This window comes from Ammodytes marinus, assembly GCF_949987685.1.
Source record: "Ammodytes marinus genome assembly, chromosome: 14".
Taxonomy (NCBI): domain Eukaryota; kingdom Metazoa; phylum Chordata; class Actinopteri; order Uranoscopiformes; family Ammodytidae; genus Ammodytes; species Ammodytes marinus.
The window spans coordinates 15,024,796-15,044,884 of record NC_137218.1 but is presented as its reverse complement, the minus strand read 5'-3'; the positions used below and the strand labels follow the sequence as shown (position 1 = coordinate 15,044,884).

The following is a 20,089-nucleotide window of genomic DNA, read 5'->3' as shown; positions in this document are numbered from 1 at the left end:
ACACACAGTGGGTAAGTAAACCCATTTGATGCTTTCAGGCAAATTCCTTCAGTTTTTTTCCCATGGCACCCCCCACCCCCCTCTTTGTTGAGCCAGTCACATGCCGCTTAGCTGCTTACTGATGCACACATCCCAAGATCGCAGCCAACTCCTTTCAGGGAAAAAACTAAAATTACGAAATTCAATGTAGCATTAGCCCACTATATGAGATTTGCAGTATTTGTGTTGCTCAACTAGGGGTCAATGAAACTTTTCTCACAACAATAAATGGAAAATAAATAATAATACTAATAATTTGGTTTGACTTTTAATCAATGTTTGAGTGATTGATAAGTAACCCTATATCCTTACTTCTGCTTGTTTTACAATATATATATATATATATATTTTTTTTTTAAACTGTAGGCTATTTGATATTGTTATTTTATTTACTTATATTTTAATGATTTATGTTAGGCTTTTTATTCACGTTCACTTATTTAGCTATTTTGATTATTTGATCTGTTTCATATCAGAATTATTCATTTTACTCTTTCAATATTTATTTTATTACAACCACCCGGGATTTGTTGTCTGGTGTTCCCTCAAAGAGTCTGAAAAAGCAATTCATGGAATTGGGGTGTGTTGCCTTTACTGGAAAAGTGTTATATAGAAAGTTTGTTTGATTCAGTGATTGATTAAACAATACAGTACTAAAACCTTAGTCATAAAGCTTCAAACATATGGAGGCATATATGAGACCTGAGACTTTTTAACTGCCATTATTTAAGGTAAATGAGAACTTTTCTATTTGTATTAGAATATGTGTACGAAATGCTCCTTTTAGTGTTCAATAAGTTTTACCAAATACACACATTTATGGTCATATGAGCCCATAAAACTGTATTTCGTCATAATAAAGGGACTTGAACAAAGGATTTACTGAGAACCAGCTGATGGTTAAAGCATGATAAACACAAGGCATCGCCTAAGGCAAGACTATGTTGTCTTTGCATCTGTAGGCCTACAATGCTGTCTTTTGAGCTCAGTATACTGCAGCCTCACATGAGTCTCTACACCTTAGACTAAGCACTGTGCCGCCTGACCTATGACCCTTAGGCGTATGATTGTCAAACTGCATGTGATATTCATAGTGAAAGTGTGGTGTTTGAATGGAAAACATGTTATATCCAGTTATGCCTGTAGGGGGCGCGATAGATCAAGTAACTGTGTAACCAGGAGTTGCTCGAAGAAGCCAGTATGTAAGAGAAACAGACATGTTCATTGTTGCTGTACGCCTGCTATTAAAGTTGCCACGTTTCTATGCATATTCTTCTCTGTCGTCTTTCAGCATAAGTATCCACACAGTCTGTAGAGACACAACAGAAAGAACGTCAATTTCAAGACAAGTGAGTTCCCACCAGAGGGCGCCATGTGGCTACTACTCCGATACTACTCTCTCTCTAACGACAGTTCACCAGAGCTACCTCATCTTTCTCTCTGTCTCCCCAGGCAACTGACAAACCACAGTATTTCTGGCAGAAATTCAGTCATTTGGTTCCTCGTAATGAATCCCCATGAAGTAGGCTAACATCCTCAATCACACATTTGACCCCCATTTCATTAGCCTTTCCAAACATCATCTGAGATTGTTGGTCTTTATTAGATAGCATCATGCATCTGCCCTACCAAATGGTCACATCATGCATTCTTACTGTGCTTATTAACCCTGTCCCGAAATGATTTTATTTAAATGTGAGCCCGTGGAAAGCGCTGATGGTCTCTGCATGTTACACCAGCAGAACACACTGAATTCATACACCGCGGATGTGTTCACATCTCTGATTACATAGTCGAATGTAAATGAGTTACTGAGGCTTTCAAGTAGGCTATGCTATTGGCCTCTCTGCTATCAATGGATTAAATGTTCCCAAATTGCACACATCATCGTGTTTGCCCTCGATCTTCTTACAGGGTTCACGTTGTAGCCTCTCAAAGTTAAAGCTATAGTGCGTAACTTGTTGTTCATGTAAATTATTCTCAGTTACATTCAAGCCATCGCAAAAAAGTTGACAAAACCCTCCCTGTATTAGCAGCGTTTATAAACTGGACACTTGGGCTATTAGGCTCCTTTCCATCCAAAACATTACGAAAAATGTAAGGAAAAGCAATGAAGCATCAAGCCCGATAGATATAGCCAAAGTGTTTTGTTGTTGTGAACTTTACATTGAGTCAAATCGACCGCATGTACCTTCATGTCAGCCACAACACACACAAAAAAAACATGGGATTGTATGGTCACTGAAGTGGGTGTTCACAGTATTTAAAATTGTAATTGAAATGGACTCATCTCGGTGGGCAATTGAGCCTGGATGTATTATCACTTCTCAATGGAATGATGTCTTTTTATGGATTCCATCAGTTACCTCACTCAAAATAATGAAAGACAGGGTTGAGGATTTGGGATCATTGGGAACTTTAATTGCAAGAGCATACACGTGATCAATGGATCGTGAGCCAATCGCCCACCGATAAGCTATTAGCCTACTGCATGCACTCCACAATCAACCGCCACTGCTTATTAGTTCATGGTGAGTCTGTTGTATGGCTCGCCTGCCTCCCATAGCTATCCACACCACGTGTAACCATTTAGTCACTGTGCAAGACTGTAGATGCTCCATGCTTTCCACTGTTTTGGAGTAGGAGGTGGAGGGAGGGGGCGCCGTGTGCGTCAGTAAGTCAAATATGTTCCAATAACGTTCTGTACTATCTGCTGCTATTTGCAGTTCGCTGTAGCCAGGCGTCCGACTGAACTCGAGCAGAAAAACCTGCCGCGCTTCTTTCTTTTTTTTTCCCTCATCGCACTTCTGTGATGGAAACGTTCTCAAAAGAAGTGATTTCGTGTGGAAGGCTACTGGCAGAAAAGAGGTAGGGGCTGAAGTTGTTTGTTATTTCGGGGATCTCGTGCGCACAATAATGAATTAATTATTGAATACAGAAAAATGTAGTTGTACGTATGTTAGTTGATGCTTTTGTTGGATCCTCAGTCATTACTGTAATACAAGTTGCACGATGCGCTGTCCACAACGTTTCAGCACCATGGGCAGCTACTTGATGCCATTTTTAGCAGATAAAAACAAAACTGCAAACTTTTGTATCAATGCAGCTAAAATTCATAACTGAGAAAGTCTTATTTGTGTCTGTCAATCAAACACATATCCACTTGCTTATACTGAGCTTATTTAGGATTCTTCTTTTTCTTTTCTTTTTCAGCACCATGCTGAAGACAACACATACATCTAAACCTTAGGAGTTCCAAAAAGGGTCATAGGATGGCAGGAGGTGTAAGGAGAAACACAGGGATGATGGGTAATATATTAGGGTTTCATCTGAAGCTGCTGCCATTGTGTGTGTTGCTGGGATCTGATCTGAGCTGGCTGGGCCTGAAACACCAGGTTGGGGTCAATGCCCAGAACAATGAGAGGAGGGTATTGGCACACATCCCCGGTGACATCATCATAGGAGCTCTGTTCTCTGTCCACCACCAACCACCTGCAGACAAGGTATGCATTCTGTGTGTGTTGAAGTGTGTGTGTGTGTGTGTGTGTGTGTGTGTGTGTGTGTGTGTGTGTGTGTGTGTGTGTGTGTGTGTGTGTGACAAATGTTAGTAATCCAGATGTGTTGCACTCTTTTCAGGTCCATGAACGCAAATGTGGTGCAGTGCGTGAGCAGTACGGCATCCAGAGAGTAGAGGCCATGATGCACACTCTGGATCGAATCAACGCAGACCCCACCATCCTCCCCAACATCACCCTGGGCTGCGAGATCAGGTCAGAAAACAGCCACAAAACAACTCATGGGAATCAATCGTTAGTAGCATGCATTGTTGGATTATGAGTGGACCCATGTTTCGATTTACAATGAGGAATTTGATACAAATGAAAGGCTTGCAACCATTTTGTGACTCATCCATGTTTAAAATAGAGACACAGAAATGACATTGGATCAAATTAACAAGCAGGCTCACAAGCAACCAGAATGTTAGCAGATGTAAGGTATAAGTTAGTTTTTTAGACTTTTAATATAAAAAAAAACAGTGCACTGCAGCAAGGTCTGTTATATTAATTGCAGTGTTTTTCCTAAACCCATATCCAATTATCCTATGAGGGTGAAGGTGTGATTGATGACAGAACTGTATTTTATTTTTATAAAAGAAAATATAAATTCAAACAATAAAATAAGCAAGGCAAAATTGCTCTCAAGGAAGTATTTCTTAATTTGGGGCAAACATTCCTTAAGGATTTTGTCCTGCACCGTATTGTAAAGTCTTACCATTGAAGGAGCCAGCAAATGTCCAGGGAGATTGTTGGCAATTACTGTAAAGAGGGCACTCTCTACAGACAGGTGAACTGTGGCTGCAGAAATTAGGCCACGAGACAAGACTGACGGGTACCAAAAGTCTGAGCAATGAAGCGACATTGTGCCAATTTACAGAGGCACGCGTCCACTATACAGTAACCCCACACTATGTTAGAATTTCAGGACTCAAAGTACAGGTTCAGATTGTTTCATGTGAAGGTTAAGACAGTACTCAAATGCCGCATGTGCAGTATGTTGGAACTGTTGGTCGACTCAATCATTCCTCCTTTCCATACGGTCTGTGAAGTGATCTCTTTTAAGTGCATCAACATGATCCAAAAAGAGGGACAAGAATCCACAGTACAAAACTCAATCTGAAGTTCAGCCAAAGCTATTATGAGGCCTATAATGTTACAAGTGGTGTACCAAAGCAACAAGCTTACATGTGATTATCAGAAAGCATCTCTATGTCACAGCTCAGAAGGACAACACCGTCCAGGGGAACAAGATAATGAAAAAATATGTATTTAAAAGACTTTGGAAAAAGACAAATTAATTGGACTGACTCAGACTGCGGAAACCTGCTATTAGCTTTGGCTGCACTTTGGATAGCATAGTTCAGTAGTTGCCACTGCTTCAAAAAATTGTGTTAGTCAAGTGGTTCTTTCAAAAGCATGAAACTATCCACTTGAATACTCTAAAAGCATCCAATTGGGTACTTCAATCTAACCATCTAATTCCCCATCCTGCTGTTCTAAACCTAAAATGTTTAACTCCATTTCCTTTTTTCTACACCAGGGACTCGTGCTGGCATTCTGCGGTGGCGCTAGAGCAGAGTATTGAGTTCATTCGGGACACGCTGGTGTCCAACGAAGAGGAGGAGAGCCAAGGCAGGTGTGCTGCAGAGGCAGGTAGCGTGCTGGTGCAGGGGAAGAAGCCCATAGTAGGCCTGATAGGACCAGGGTCCAGCTCTGTGGCCATCCAGGTGCAAAACCTCCTGCAGCTCTTCAACATCCCACAGATAGCTTACTCAGCCACTAGCATGGACCTCAGTGACAAGGTAAGACCACTTAAAAGGTAGAGTCAGTGATTCTTGGAGAAGGCTTGTTGACAAAATCCCTTTTTGTTCAAATCAGTGATTATCTCCTCACGATATTCATACCGCTACCTGCCCGTACTATGTGTGTGTTGGAAGAAAATCCATTGTTAATACATAGCCTAGGCTCTGTAAACTGGTACGTAAACAGAGGGTATGTTTACAAAGGAGGTCCACCATAGTATAGCAACAAACCCGTTTACAAAGCCATGGCTGTGTATTAGCACCATATTATTATTTGTTACAGTGCCCACACAGTACGGACAGGAGGCAGATCGTGAGGAGATATTCACTGATTTTGAAAGAAATTAAATTATTGACAACAAGCATTCTCCAGAATCACTTACTCCACCTTTAACCAAAAATAATCAATAATCAAAGTTCTCAACATTTTTCAGTCTTTCTAGGCATTATGATTTTCAGGTTGGATGAAAATCCACTTGATGTTGATATCAACTTCATGTTTGCTTTTAACTTCAAATGAATTGTTTTGCAGAATAAAAACAGAAATTTCATTTTGTTGGATTACCTCAAGTAGGTTTCTCATATCGTAAATTAATTAATGGAAAACTGGTGTTTGGAGGCAAGGTCAAACACATGCAATAGTCTAAAGTACTATGCAGGAGTAGATCTGATTTGAAGTAAATTGTCTAAAACTTGCTTAAACATTGTCCATACATTTTCATTTGTTTTACAAGGTTTACAAGGGTTTATAAAAAGGGGTTGTAGTAGACACGTGTGTAACAAATAAACATGCTGTCACATTAAAAACAGCAAATATACTGCCAGACTTGTCAACATGCAAATTCCTTTCAACAGAGCCTGTTTAAATATTTCATGAGGGTGGTGCCGTCAGATATGCAACAGGCCAAAGCCATGGTGGACATCATCAAGAGATACAACTGGAGCTATGTGTCTGCGATACACACAGAGGGTAAGACTGTGTACGCATGGGCTTTACTGCTTCACATGTATTAAGTTTTTTTATGTCATCATTCTAACCTTTTGTCTCTCTCTATCATCCTCATTTACACACGGGTTATGCAATTCAATAGTTCTACAGTCATTTGTAGCTATAGTGTGCATGTAGTATCTTCTTTTTTGACTTTGGGTCAAAACTTAAAAAACACATTTATCTCTATCAATGCGGGCAGTAATAGTAGTAGTAGTTTTTGAGTTTATTGAATTATTCTCCATTTATTATTATTCTTCAGTTTATCATTTTGAGTGCAAATGGCCTCCTGCGGCAAGCACACTGAAGCCAAAATAAGCCTGCACAGAACTAAACAAGGCAAACATTATGTGCACAATTTACAAGCTTTTCATGTGCCTAAGAACTTGTTTATAACAGACTCTGTTTTGGGGTTTTTAATCTTCATAAATTGTTAGAAATATATTGCTCAACATTGGTAGTCCAACACTTCATTTATAATATCACATAAATGAAGGTGTGTGTTGCTTGTTGCTCTGCATTTCAGTTGCATGACACTAAGGTTTATGATCCAGTAAATGATGTCAACTTTCCCATATGTACAGCTAAGAAGCACACACAATTGCTTTTAAAAAGTTTATTCACATATATTCACATATAGTTCTTTAAATGACACAAATACACCCGGGTACAAAGATGCGAAAAACTCGATTTCCTTTTGCCTATAACTGCAAACAACAAACTAAATGGTCTCTACAGTGTTGGCCGCATGGATGGAAAAAAGGCCTATTGTAGAATTAGAATGGGGATGTAGGAAATATTAAAGAAGGAATTAGGTATGAAGCCAACAGAAATGGCAGCATCATGAACAACAGAGAGTTGAATCGAGGGGAAAATGAAATACTATGTTACCACTGTGTGTGAGTAAAAGTTCCTCGTAGTAAAACAGCGGGTGCCTTAAACAGTGTCGTGCCCAGAGTGACAGTACACTTGCACAGCAGCAGAAAGTAGGTGACCTAATTTCCAGCAAAAAGAGGGAAATCTCACCCCATTCAGTTCTCAAGCACTGTGTTAGTGTAACATCAGTCTACACTGCATATGAAGAATTTTCTGAAAGTATGAACTTTTTGCTTTGTTGGCTGGACCAGCATTTCCCTGTGCAATAATTGCGTATGTGAACACCATTCCGCCCTCTGTAGGTAATTACGGCGAGAGTGGTATGGAGGCCTTTAAAGACATGGCAGCAATGGAGGGGATCTGCATCGCCCACTCTGATAAGATATACAGCAACGCAGGGGAGAAAGGCTTTGACAAGCTGTTGCAGAAGCTAAGAGGCCACCTGCCCAAAGCAAGAGTGGTGGCGTGCTTCTGCGAGGGAATGACCGTCCGAGGCATCCTGATGGCCATGAGACGACAAGGCCTGGTAGGAGAATTCCTGTTGGTTGGAAGGTGAGTGGCGGTTTGCACTTTGTAGAATAAATGAATGCATTTCTCCCTCAATGAGCTTCTTGCTTTTACTGCAGGCTAAAGGAATTGGCTGAAATATTTGTGCTTAAGGATTCATTAGTGTTGTTCATTCGTTTTACAGTCCAGACTTCATTCAGATGTCCAGCATCATCAGACAGGACGTGTTTGTTGACATTGCCATCTTTGTCCTCTCATCTCCATCTGTTTTCTTCATCAATTTCATGATGGTGTCAGACACTGAAGGTATTTGTAATGTTTTTCATTTATTTCATGTACAGTATACATATTCATAATAAACTGTATAGACATGTCAATAACACTGTTATTTATTTATCTTAAATACAATTTTCTTGATCAAACGTTTACATTCATGCCACAGAAGTTGTCAAATGAATAGATAGAGCAGTGATGATTTGTTCAATACGATTCAATATTTCCGAACCCATCTTTATGTAACATGCAAAGGTGTTCATGCATAAAAAAAGACATTTATAAAATGCCTGTTTGGGGAAAAAAATCAAAGGAAGTTGCACAATAATGTAAGTAAAAAAACAAACAATTGAAAAAACAAGTGGGAAAGAGGGGGTTGAACTAGCAGGAGGTTTCACTCGCTCCAAGAATAACGTGTTTTATTTTAAGGTTTAGCTCTCTGGCTGAGTCTCGTTCCTGCTGCTCTATAAATGCCTTTCCTCATTAGGAGCCACATATGTAGGCTGTCGCTCAAATCTGATGGCAGGAAACATAAAATAACCTTGAACTACATTTTGAAAAACACTGTGCTGCACAATCATTACGACCACGCAGTGTTGGTGTTGTCATCTGCTCATTATCAAAGCTTTTTGTGAATGTATTACAGTAAGACTTTGTCTCGGTTTTTCTGTTGCCGTTTGAGTTTTCAGGGAATTTTGATTTTGAGATATACTGTCTTTTTTGATGCACATGCATCAGTGCGTTCGAATAAGAGCATGCACATATTTATGTACGTGTCCTAGCATTCCGTCCTATAAAGTTTTTGACGCCGCTTTGTTGGCTGTATCATCTTTCTTCTGACAGTATTTTAGTTTGGTACGTGTACAAACCATCAAATTCAAGAATGTGTCACTGATTTGTGTATGTACATGAATTCAGACATAAAGAAAAACACTGAAGGAGCCAAAGATTTTTGTTTGTTCAATAAGTTCTGTGTGTTTCTAGTCCAAGCTGTCATGTACACATAAGGAGTGCACATGAGGTTAAGAGTCTCAGCAACCTATTAAACGACAGATATCAGATTATGATGTTTATGTTTGCTTTTAGTCCTATTTGCACACATGCATGGAGTTGTTTGTGCTAGCAGGGCTAGTTGAATATATGGGCACAGCAACACACCAACCAAGCCTGCTTAGGTCCAGGGAGAGTTGTTTCCCTCAGTTCCATTCTGGCAGCTTTTTCACCTTTTTTTTCAATTCATGTCTAATTAACAAAATGGACACCTTTCTAGCCAAGTTTGCAACGCTAAAGAGTTTTAATGGCCACTCAGAAAAGATCTGTCTGGAAAGTTTACTAGTATTGTTTTTGTATGAAAAAGTGTATTATGTGTGTGTGTGAAAGTGAAAGTGTGTGTGTGTGTGTGTGTGTGTGTGTGTGTGTGTGTGTGTGTGTGTGTGTGAAAGTGTGAAAGTGTCTGTGTCTGTGTCTGTATCTGTGTGTGTGTGTGTGTGTGTGTGTGTGTGTGTGTGTGTGTGTGTGTGTGTGTGTGTGTGTGTGTGTGTGTGTGCCTTCAGGCTTGTAGGTGGTGTAGCAATGCGCTGCATACAGCATATTGCCCTCCCAGGTCGATGTGTGGGTTTCAGAGCTCTCGCTCAAGAGTGATTCAAACTATCCAGAGTCAAAGCCCTCCATGCTTTTCATATCCATTTCTGTGTTTTTTCTATACCAGTGTATGATTTATGCGCTTGCTTCTCTAAGGATGTGTTATGATCTCCTACCTCACCCAGAGAACTGGGCATAAATTTTTTTTTAAACGCCCACACTACTGTAAAGTTTATCAAAAATGACTTATTTTGCTATTTTTGTCGGTTAGAAAGAAATGAGTGCACTTCTTTGCGCCAGTGAAGTGTGGGTCTCTACATGTATGCACATGTGTGGAGGTGTTGTCAACATTCCCTTTTTGTTGATTGTAGACAAGTGTCCAGAGGGAGCGGTATTAATAGATGACGTAGAAACCTTTAAAAAAAACTGCTCACTGATGAAATAGCAAGAGTCAAAGCCCACAAGCGTGTTGAATAAATGTGTCTGCAGTCTGGTGGTATTTGTCTGGTGTCTAAAGATGATTGAGCATTAGGCTTTTTTGTAGTTAGAGTCAGAAGGTGTGGTGCTAAATGGCCTTTCTGAACAATAAATATGCATTTCCAAGTACCAAATTAATTCTCTGAATTTGTCGGAATTAAAAATGCATTAAAAGATAGAGCCACAAGAACAGGGTATTTCTGCAAAGCAAGGTGTGTACTGTATCTGCAAATACAAGTAACAAGTAACAAGTGAATCAATATGCTCATCATCTCAATGTTAATCACAGATAATGAGCCTGAAGAGATCGAAATAACTAGATGCAGACTTTGCAAACAAAGTTACATGACCATGGAAGCAATAAGCCTACATACTAAACAAAGCATACAACAAAATTACAGTATTTTGAAATGAAAAGACTCAACAGGCCTCTCCCCAAGCACCATCAACCATTAATTAATCACTGGGGGGTTTATTATAAGTTATCTTAAACATGAACATGATAAAAAAAATAGAAATTATAACTTCACACTTTTTTTTGCCTCGGATAGTGGGCAGAATGTTCTATTTTCTTTAATTAGTGTATCTTGTGTTGGCGTATCTGATTTACCGTTATACATATTTTAATCTTTGTAACTTTCTGCCGAGCATTCATTAGGTTTTTTTCGTGAGGCACCACTTGTCTCCTTGAGAATGTTCTTGACAACTTGAATAACTTTATTTCATTTTATTTTATTTTATTTTATTTTATTTTATTTTATTTTATTTTATTTTATTTTATTTTATTTTATTTTATTTTATTTTATTTTATTTTATTTTATTTTATTTTATTTTATTTTATTTTATTTTATTTTATTTTATTTTATTTTTCTTAATAATACTATTTTAAACTACAAACAGTCATCGCTTTTACCATTTTTTATTTAGCTAAAACCTCGATTTCTGAAATAATTTCCCTCAAAGTACATTTTACTTTAAGTCTTATTGGGACTGATCCTTTATCTTGCTCCCTTTCTCCTTTCTCCTGTCCAGTGATGGCTGGGCAGACAGGTACGATGTGACTGATTCCTACCAGAAGGAGGCAGCTGGTGGAATCACCATAAAGCTAAAGTCGGCCTATGTGACCTGGTTCGACGATTATTACCTGAACTTGAAGCCTGATGCAAACCTGAGGAACCCCTGGTTTCCCGAGTTCTGGCAGCATCGCTTCCAGTGCAAGTTGGAGGGACATCTGCAGGAGAGCAGCAAGTACAACCGCACCTGCACCTGTTAGTACCTCTCAGAGATCATGCTCCACAAACCTCTTCATGCACTTTCAAATCGCCAGCTAGTTTGCATTAACATCCTGAAAGTTTCCACATCGATTCATATTGCTGTGCTTTGGGTTTCTCCTAATTAGCAATTCTCTGTTCTCTACAGGGAAAGAATCTCTGCGCCATCAGTATGCACAGGACACCAAGATGGGCTTTGTCATAAATGCCATCTATTCCATGGCTTACGGCCTGCACGCCATGCAGCAAACCCTCTGTCCAGGATACAAGGTGCAGTAATGAGTACAGTGTATGCATCATTTGTATGATTTCACATTGGGCTTGGCAACATTGACAGTGTTTCATGATCATCCCTTTGCTTCTAGGGTCTGTGTGACGACATGAAGCCCATTGATGGTCGCAAGCTGCTGGAGTTCCTGATGAAAACCAACTTCACTGGCGTCTCTGGGGAGACCATCCTCTTTGACCAGAACGGAGATTCACCTGGCAGGTAGAGGATTATGATGACGGAGAAGATAGGAGGGGAAATGAAGCACGTTTAATGTATGCATATTTGCTGTTTCATGCAGACAGTATATGTTCCTCAGGTACGAAATCATGAACTTCAAGGAGGTAGGCGAGGATGAGTACGCTTACATCCATGTGGGAAGCTGGGATCAGGGCGGCCTACTGATGAACGACGAGGAAATCTGGAGCAACAACAGTGACGTCATCCAGTCAGTATGCTCTGAGCCCTGCCAGAAGGCACAGATTAAGGTACGCACCACTCCAACTCACAAGGTGTTGGTAACTTTACCTAGCCTTTTATTTGCTTGCATGCATAAAGTAAAGCATACAGTATATTAACTTCATCTGGCATGAATTGAATTAATGTCACATAGTCCACATAATTGTCTTTAAGCTTTTGCTATTATTGGCTGCTGTGTGTGTTATGGTAATCTCAAACAAAAATACATGGTTTCATAAATTCATGCTTCACCATTGACCAGAGAACATATTTAGTTTCACTGTGGAAAACCGTCAAGCAAGACAAATACAGCGGCCTTGACTTGTTCCAAAACCTTTACATTTAGAACTTGGTCCAATCCAATCCTCAAGTTTAGCCCACCAAGGACTGGGAAAAGCTCTTTGTTTCCAGCTTTTAATCATGTCCCATCTGGGTTTCTGTAGCTCCCTCCAGCCCATCCAAATCATGGAGAGCGCTGCAGTCTGCCTCCTCTTTATCATCCCAAGAGTCTCCAACATTAAACCCTTCCTACACACTCTACACACTGACTCTCTGTAATGTGGCAGCTTGTAGGAGATTCAAAACTCCAATCGCATGTACAGTATAAGGTTTGGAGGAGATCTGTTTAGAGGAGGCCTTAGTAGCCCAGGTCCCTGTGGATGCTGACCTTGACAACAGACATTCCTTAGACTTTGAGAGGAACCCGGGGAACACAGCGTAGCCTCGGGAAAACATACAAGAAATGGAAGAAAAAAAATGACATTTTAAGACAGAACTCTCTGAAAGTGAGGACATTAACCACTGACCCACCATACGCCCACTGTGCCTTCACTCTCCTCAGCTTATGTTTTATTATATCTCCACACTGATGTGCTGCCTAGGCAAAGAGAACATTTTTAAAATAATGAGGCTCAAAGATATTATATAAATCTTTCTTTTTTTTCTTCTTCTGATCCCCTGATGAAAAAAGAAAATCCTCATATCACTTACAGGGCAGTCAGAGTTTAAGATTAGCTACAGAAAGGTACCTTTGGAGCTTTGAGACCTTTCCACCCTTTCCTACTGGTGTGTGTGTGTGTGTGTGTGTGTGTGTGTGTGTGTGTGTGTGTGTGTGTGTGTGTGTGTGTGTGTGTGTGTGTGTGTGTGTGTGCGTGCGTGCGTGCGTGCGTGCGTGCGTGCGTGCGTGTGTGTGTGTGTGTGTGTGTCTCCAGGTGATCCGTAAGGGAGAGGTAAGCTGCTGTTGGACTTGCACTCCCTGCAAAGACAATGAGTTTGTGTTTGATGAATACACTTGTCGAGCCTGCGTCCTTGGTTCCTGGCCTACGGATGACCTCACTGGTAAAAACACACTGTGTTGTTTATGTGTCTGTTACTTACAAATGCAAGAAGTCGGAAAAGCCTTGAATCTGGGTCACACACTCCGAATCTGTGTCACACACTCAGTGTGCATCCAAAATCCCCTCACATCTTAACGTACCACAAACACAAACTGCCAACACTGAATTAAGACTCATTTGCTACTGCACAGAAATACACATGTACTGTTGACACACCAAGATACTTTAGATCCTTGCCAGTATAAAGGATTTGGCTGTAGTCAGATTTCTGAATTCCAAAGTCTGTGAAAACTCTTCCCCTGCCTGTTTGTAAACACTCATTGTCTCCCAGAACATTTTCAAATTCTTTGTAGTTTGAAAAACAAACAAACAAACACATACATTTAAAAAAAAAATCATACATCTCTAATGACACCACTCTATCTTAAGACTGAAGTTTTTAGACATAACAACATGCATTATTAGCCTGGCACCGCCCGCCTACATATATCCGCTCAATTTTCAATTCCCTTCAGTAGTCAGTCTGGGTCCGTGGTATATTCGCAGGTTTTATCCGTTGAGATTTCTGCCGGTCCAATCAGCGAACAGAGGTAGTGGCTGAGAACAATGACGTTGAGGTTGTGCGCCAGTTTCAGTTGTAGTCAGACGCCGGCGCATGGCATACGTCACGACCAAACGTTATGCGATTGGTTATGGCAGATCCAGAGTGGCACTGGGCAGATCCAATAGTTTTAAACTTCAACAGACACCCGCCTTCAAGTGAGTTAACGTTTGTCAATTGAGCGATTCCAGACCCTCTGTACAAATGAAATGAAGTACTATGGTCTGGTGGGACCAGGCTAATGCATTATTGCTGCCCCAAGTAAATAGTGCAGTATGAGTGAATTTCATCAAGCTATGAGGCGGCTACATATAAACACATGAATAGTTGCTTAATGAAAATTGACTGTAATAAAATAGTGCTTTTTCTCAGAAGCCTCAGACTCAAAGCTCTAACATGCAGTAAGTAGGAGGTGGATTTCGCCATGACGGCTGCTCTACCCCCCTAGCCGCTCCAGAAACACATATCTTTTCACTATCCCTCTTGCAGAACAAACCTAAATTGCCCAATTTGCTAACTATTCTGTTTTTTTATCCCTCAGGTTGTGAACCAATCCAAGTGCAGTTTGTGCTTTGGGGGGATCCAGAGCCCATTGCTGCAGTGGTCTTCGCCTGTCTGGGCCTGCTGGCTACACTTTTTGTTACTTCTGTCTTCATCAAGTAATTATTATTGCCTACAGGTGTTACTAATATGTGTACCCTTTGGGAATTTTGAATACTTTTGTACAGATAACCATACATTTGTGATGCTTGTTGACACTGGAACAAAGAAAATATATTTCAGTTTGAGTGAATAACCCAACAGTCTGTGTTTTAAAATATACTGTATACAGTTATACAGTTCTCTTGAGCATGTACTGTAGAGTTTTGTTCAATCAAATTGACAGTAGATACAAAATATAAATATATTTCAATATGAAGATAAAGATTTTTTAAAATAGCAATACTCTACAATAAACCAAATATGTGTGGTCTCTCTGTAGATTTTGGGACACCCCTGTGGTCAAATCATCCAGCCGCGAGCTCTGCTACATCATCCTGGCTGGAATATGTATTGGCTACCTGTGCACCTTCACACTTATCGCCAAGCCCCACATAGTCTACTGCTACCTCCAACGGCTGGGAATCGGCCTGTCACCTGCCATGAGCTACTCTGCTCTGGTCACTAAGGTACTCTATTTTTCAGTTTTTTTTGTGGCCAGGAAGCTGGTAGAGAAAAAATATGAACAGTTTCACTCACTTAGGTTAGTGTCATTGTACACTTCATGTCACACTTTGAGAGTTAAAGTTCCTGTATATCCATCATCAACTTTATTCGATATTTGACTTTTCTATTGAAGTTGTTGTCACAGTAACACTGCACGTGTACTGTCTATATTGGAGCTTTTGGAAGAGGAGAGAGCTGCCAATGATGCTGCAGACTGACACACATAGACGTTACTGTTTATTATGCCAGACATGCTTGGTAGACATGTTGCATATGAGACTAAATTACTTAAGACACATGTTTTTTCTTCTTCTTTTTCTTTTTGCAATGTGGGATCACCGCTGAGTGCATGATCATTTTCCTGAGAATAAATCAGTACTGACATATCCAGGCTATTTTTATGTCCGTACCTTTCACCCTTGTACAACAACATTGATCAGTCAACTCGTCTACTATCATAGTCCAATGTTTTTTGAGCATTTTAACATAAATAGAAGGGCATCCAAGGATAAGGGCAAGATAAAAAAAGAGCTACCTACAGAGATTGGATGATGGCCAATTGTAAGGGGGGTATGCTACAAGTTCAGAGTTCTGTGTGTGGGCTGGTGTTGATGTTTAAGATCTGGCAACCGAAAAGGGGATTATAGGTATGAATCAGTGCATTACATTCTCCACAGTGGATGTAAGTGAAACCTGCTCAACCATTTGATCTATTTTTGATCCAGACCAACCGTATAGCACGCATCCTGGCAGGAAGCAAGAAGAAGATCTGCACCAAGAAACCACGCTTTATGTCCGCCTGCGCACAATTGGTCATCGCCTTCCTACTCATATTCCTGCAGCTGGGGATTATTGTGGCCCTTCTTATCATAGAGCCACCGCAGGTGTGTGTGTGTGTGTGTGTGTGTGTGTGTGTGTGTGTGTGTGTGTGTGTGTGTGTTGTAAATATGTAAATATAAAATGTTTCATAAAATTAGAGTGACCTCTGCCTTTCTTCCCCTCTAAGGTGATCTATGATTACCCCAGTATCCGTGAGGTACACTTGATCTGCAATCTAACAACTCTAGGGGTGGTGGCCCCTCTGGGTTACAATGGCCTGCTAATCCTCAGCTGCACCTTCTATGCCTTCAAGGTACTTTAGCACAACCATATTTTTTCTGTCTTTGTACTTCTGTCTCCTTCTGATTCAATTTGCACTGCTTTAGAAAAAAACATTTTCCCTATTTTTTTCCCCAACAGACTCGTAATGTTCCGGCTAATTTTAATGAGGCCAAGTATATTGCCTTCACCATGTACACTACCTGTATCATCTGGCTGGCCTTTGTCCCTATTTACTTTGGCTCCAACTACAAGATCATAACCATGTGCTTTAGTGTCAGCCTCAGTGCCACAGTTGCTCTCTGCTGCATGTTTGTCCCAAAGGTAAGAAACGGAAATGTTCACACCAATAGAGTTGCAATAAAAAACACACTTTTGTGTGAAGAAGAATGTTTTATGGTTTTAGGTGTTTTTTTCTGTTTTTTCTCCCCTAAATCTTAATGCTAATTGTTCATTTGTGTACATTTTCATGGGAAGGTTTACATCATGCTTGCCAAGCCTGAAAAAAATGTCCGGAGTGCTTTCACCACATCCACAACGGTGCGCATGCACGTGAATGATGCCAAGAAAGCGGCCCAATCTGCCAAACCCTCCAGCAGCATGGCCAACTTCTTTCGACGTGGTGGCTCAGCACAGGACAACATCAGGTATGTGGGAGGAATTAGGCTATACATATATGTATGTCCAAGTTGCATAAAGATAGTTCATTATATTATATTATATTATATTATATTATATTATATTATATTATATTATATTATATTATATTATATTATATTATATTATATTATATTATATTATATTATATTATATTATATTATATTATATTATATTATATTATATTATATTATTAGGGCTGTCAAGCGATTAAAAAAATTAATCTAATTAATTACAGGCTCTGTGATTAATTAATCTAAATTAATCGCATACTTATATGACACTTTTATACCTGTTTATAAACAGCTGTATAGCCTACTACAGTTTGTTTCTCTCTCTCTCTCTCTCTCTCTCTCTCTTTCTCTCTCTCTCTCTCTCGCGCTCGCTCTCCGTCTCTCGTAACTTCTGTCTCCTCCCCTCAGCCAGCTTTATACATGAACTAGCGCCGAATTTTCTCAAAAAAAACAAGCAGACAAATGACGACTTTCCATCTCCCACAACAGACAGCGTTGCACTGCCACCATTTCGTAGCCTACTTATAGGCAAACATATTGACACACACACACACACTTGTTTAAGTGCGAGACAGCTAGCAAACAAAATTGGAGGAAGATTGAGAGATAGGCCTACTGTTTTGAACCTATAGCCTACATTGTTGCACCCACTAAATCAATAATGCACGAACACTGCGGAGAATTAAGTAAGATGTCTTCCTACCTTCATGTTTATTTGCCGAAGCATCCCATAAACCGTCCATAGAGCCCTCGAGTCGGCCCCTTTCCCCTGCTTCACTCTTTACATTTCTCCCTTTTACCCGCGCGCCCGGCCCGGCAACATGGACATATAAAAGCTACAGGTGCAGCTCCGCACCACTTTTGCACCGGATCAAAGGGCATTATAGAAGTGCGATTAATCTGCGTTAATTTTTTTAATCGCGGTAATTTTTCTGTGATTAATTAATCGAAATTAACGCGTTAATTTGACAGCCCTATATATTATATTATATTATATTATATTATATTATATTATATTATATTATATTATATTATATTATATTATATTATATTATATTATATTATATTATATTATATGCTTTATATACTCTATTTCAAATTATATTTATACTGCACACATGTTAATAATAACATTGGTCTCTGCAACCAATTGGATGATCAATAATATATTACATATTTAATTTGTAACACAATAATGTCTTATTTTGGCATATTCTTTGGCCTAATTTATTTCTGTTTTTAAGAGCAGGTTAATAATTAAACTACCAGCACAATCATGGTTTGCATTGCAACCACCCAGCATTGTACCTTAGCTAATGACTTTATTGGGAATGGTGTTGGGTACAAAAGGATTTATTCCAGCAAGAACATGAAGCTTCAGTGCAAGTAGCAACATGACAGACATAGCACAGTTTACAGTAATAGCCAAGAAATTACCTGCCTGCCTCAAATATTAGGCAATTATGACTCCTCTTCAAGCTTTAGTTGTTTCTGTCCATAAGTCGATGCATAGATGAAGACTGCTGAGATATTTCAAAGAATCCACCACAACAGGCTGGGGTATGCCAAGAAATAAAATGCTCCCTTAGCTGAGAAAGACTACCTCATTTGGGTTAAACACTCCCAGAGGTGCCCCACTGCCTTTAAGGATTTCTCTTTCTAGGGAAGATAAAAGAAAATTGAATGAGATGTGAAATTACACAGGAAGTGAATGATAAAATGGGGGATGGTAGAAAATACTGACAAGAAGAAGTAGAACATGAACCTAGTTTTTTTTGTCATCCTATTGAATTGATTATAAAAAGTATGTAATACACACTGTAATGTAGTGTTATATACAATACACGCAGTACTACACTTTATTACAATGGATCTGTCATATTCATTATGACCTTTTAACAAAGGTGTAACCAAATGTTATGTCTTATCATTCATTTGTTTCGCAGTTCCAATGGGAAATCGGTGACATGGTCGCAGAATGAGCGCGGCCAACAACACAGACCAAACCTCTGGAAGAGGATGTCGTTCCATGTCAAGAAAAAGGACACGGTGGAGGTGAACCAGACGGCCATCATCAAGCCCTTCTCTAAAGGGGGGGACGGAGACACACCCGCCGACACCTGTGTGAACGAGCATTACCGAGAGCCCCCCCAGGTGTCCCCGCCGCCTCTGCCCACCATCAGCCAGCAGCACACAGCAGCCAAGGCAGGGGGTGTGGAGGGTAGAGAGGAGGCACAACAAGCCTTACCCACATGTGTACCATCAGAGCCCCCGGCCGGGGTCCGACTAAGAGGCGGGGACAACGGTGTGGTGGACTTGGGTGACATCAGCGTGATAGGGGTGGGCGACATCGGCATGGGGATGGGGTCGATTGGCGGCCATCCTCAGGGGGGCGCCACCACCACCATCATGGACCAGATCAGCTGCGTGGTTAACCGCTTCACCGCCAACATCAGTGAGCTGAATACTATGATGCTGCCGGGGGGAGTCACCCCAGGCGGCGGCCCCACATCCACCACAGACGCAGACGCAGACGCAGACCCGGGCCAAACTCAATTCCCCAATTCAAGGAGCAGACAGAGCCCAGCCTCCTCCTCCGCGGTCACCACATGCGCTGAGGTGGCGGCCGTCGCCAGTCTCTGCTGTGAGAATCGGCCGGCAGCAGCAGGTAAGGTGTACGAACACCTGGCTGTGAACAGCAGGAGAGCCAAGTGTATGGAGGAGCTGGTGGCACTGACGCCGCCCTCCCCGTTCAGGGACTCATCTCTGAGCTCCGACGGCAGCTCCCCCCCCTCCCCGGACTCTGAGGCCGAATACGACCAGCTGCTGCTCAAACACTACAGCCAGAGCTCCTCCTCTCTCTAAACATGCGCTCTCTCTCTCTGTACTCCTTTTTCCTCCTTGTTTATCTTCTTTTTTTGGAGTAGTTAAAAACACAAAATGACTCTTGGATGCCTTTCTACATGTGGAAATATTTTTAATGTTTAAGCAGTTTTTCAAATATATATTTTTTCCGATTGGATTGGATGTACACACATGCCTCAAAAAAAAGAAAAGGAAAATACAGCAAATTCAGCT

General features: G+C 40.6%; 1 protein-coding gene across 1 annotated transcript; it reads left to right on the top strand.

Moving 5' to 3' along the window:
* Positions 1-3,311: 3,311 nt before the first annotated feature.
* Positions 3,312-19,876, top strand: grm5a (glutamate receptor, metabotropic 5a; the record flags this gene model as incomplete). The annotated part of the gene is made up of 17 exons (XM_080041640.1): positions 3,312-3,542; positions 3,676-3,809; positions 5,137-5,398; positions 6,254-6,368; positions 7,565-7,814; positions 11,133-11,368; positions 11,520-11,641; positions 11,737-11,861; positions 11,959-12,127; positions 13,310-13,436; positions 14,578-14,695; positions 15,019-15,205; positions 15,968-16,126; positions 16,249-16,374; positions 16,482-16,664; positions 16,818-16,987; positions 18,958-19,876. 17 exons carry the CDS (start codon positions 3,312-3,314, stop codon positions 19,874-19,876), a joined length of 3,633 nt encoding a protein of 1,210 aa, XP_079897766.1.
* Between the last annotated feature and the right edge of the window lie 213 nt (positions 19,877-20,089).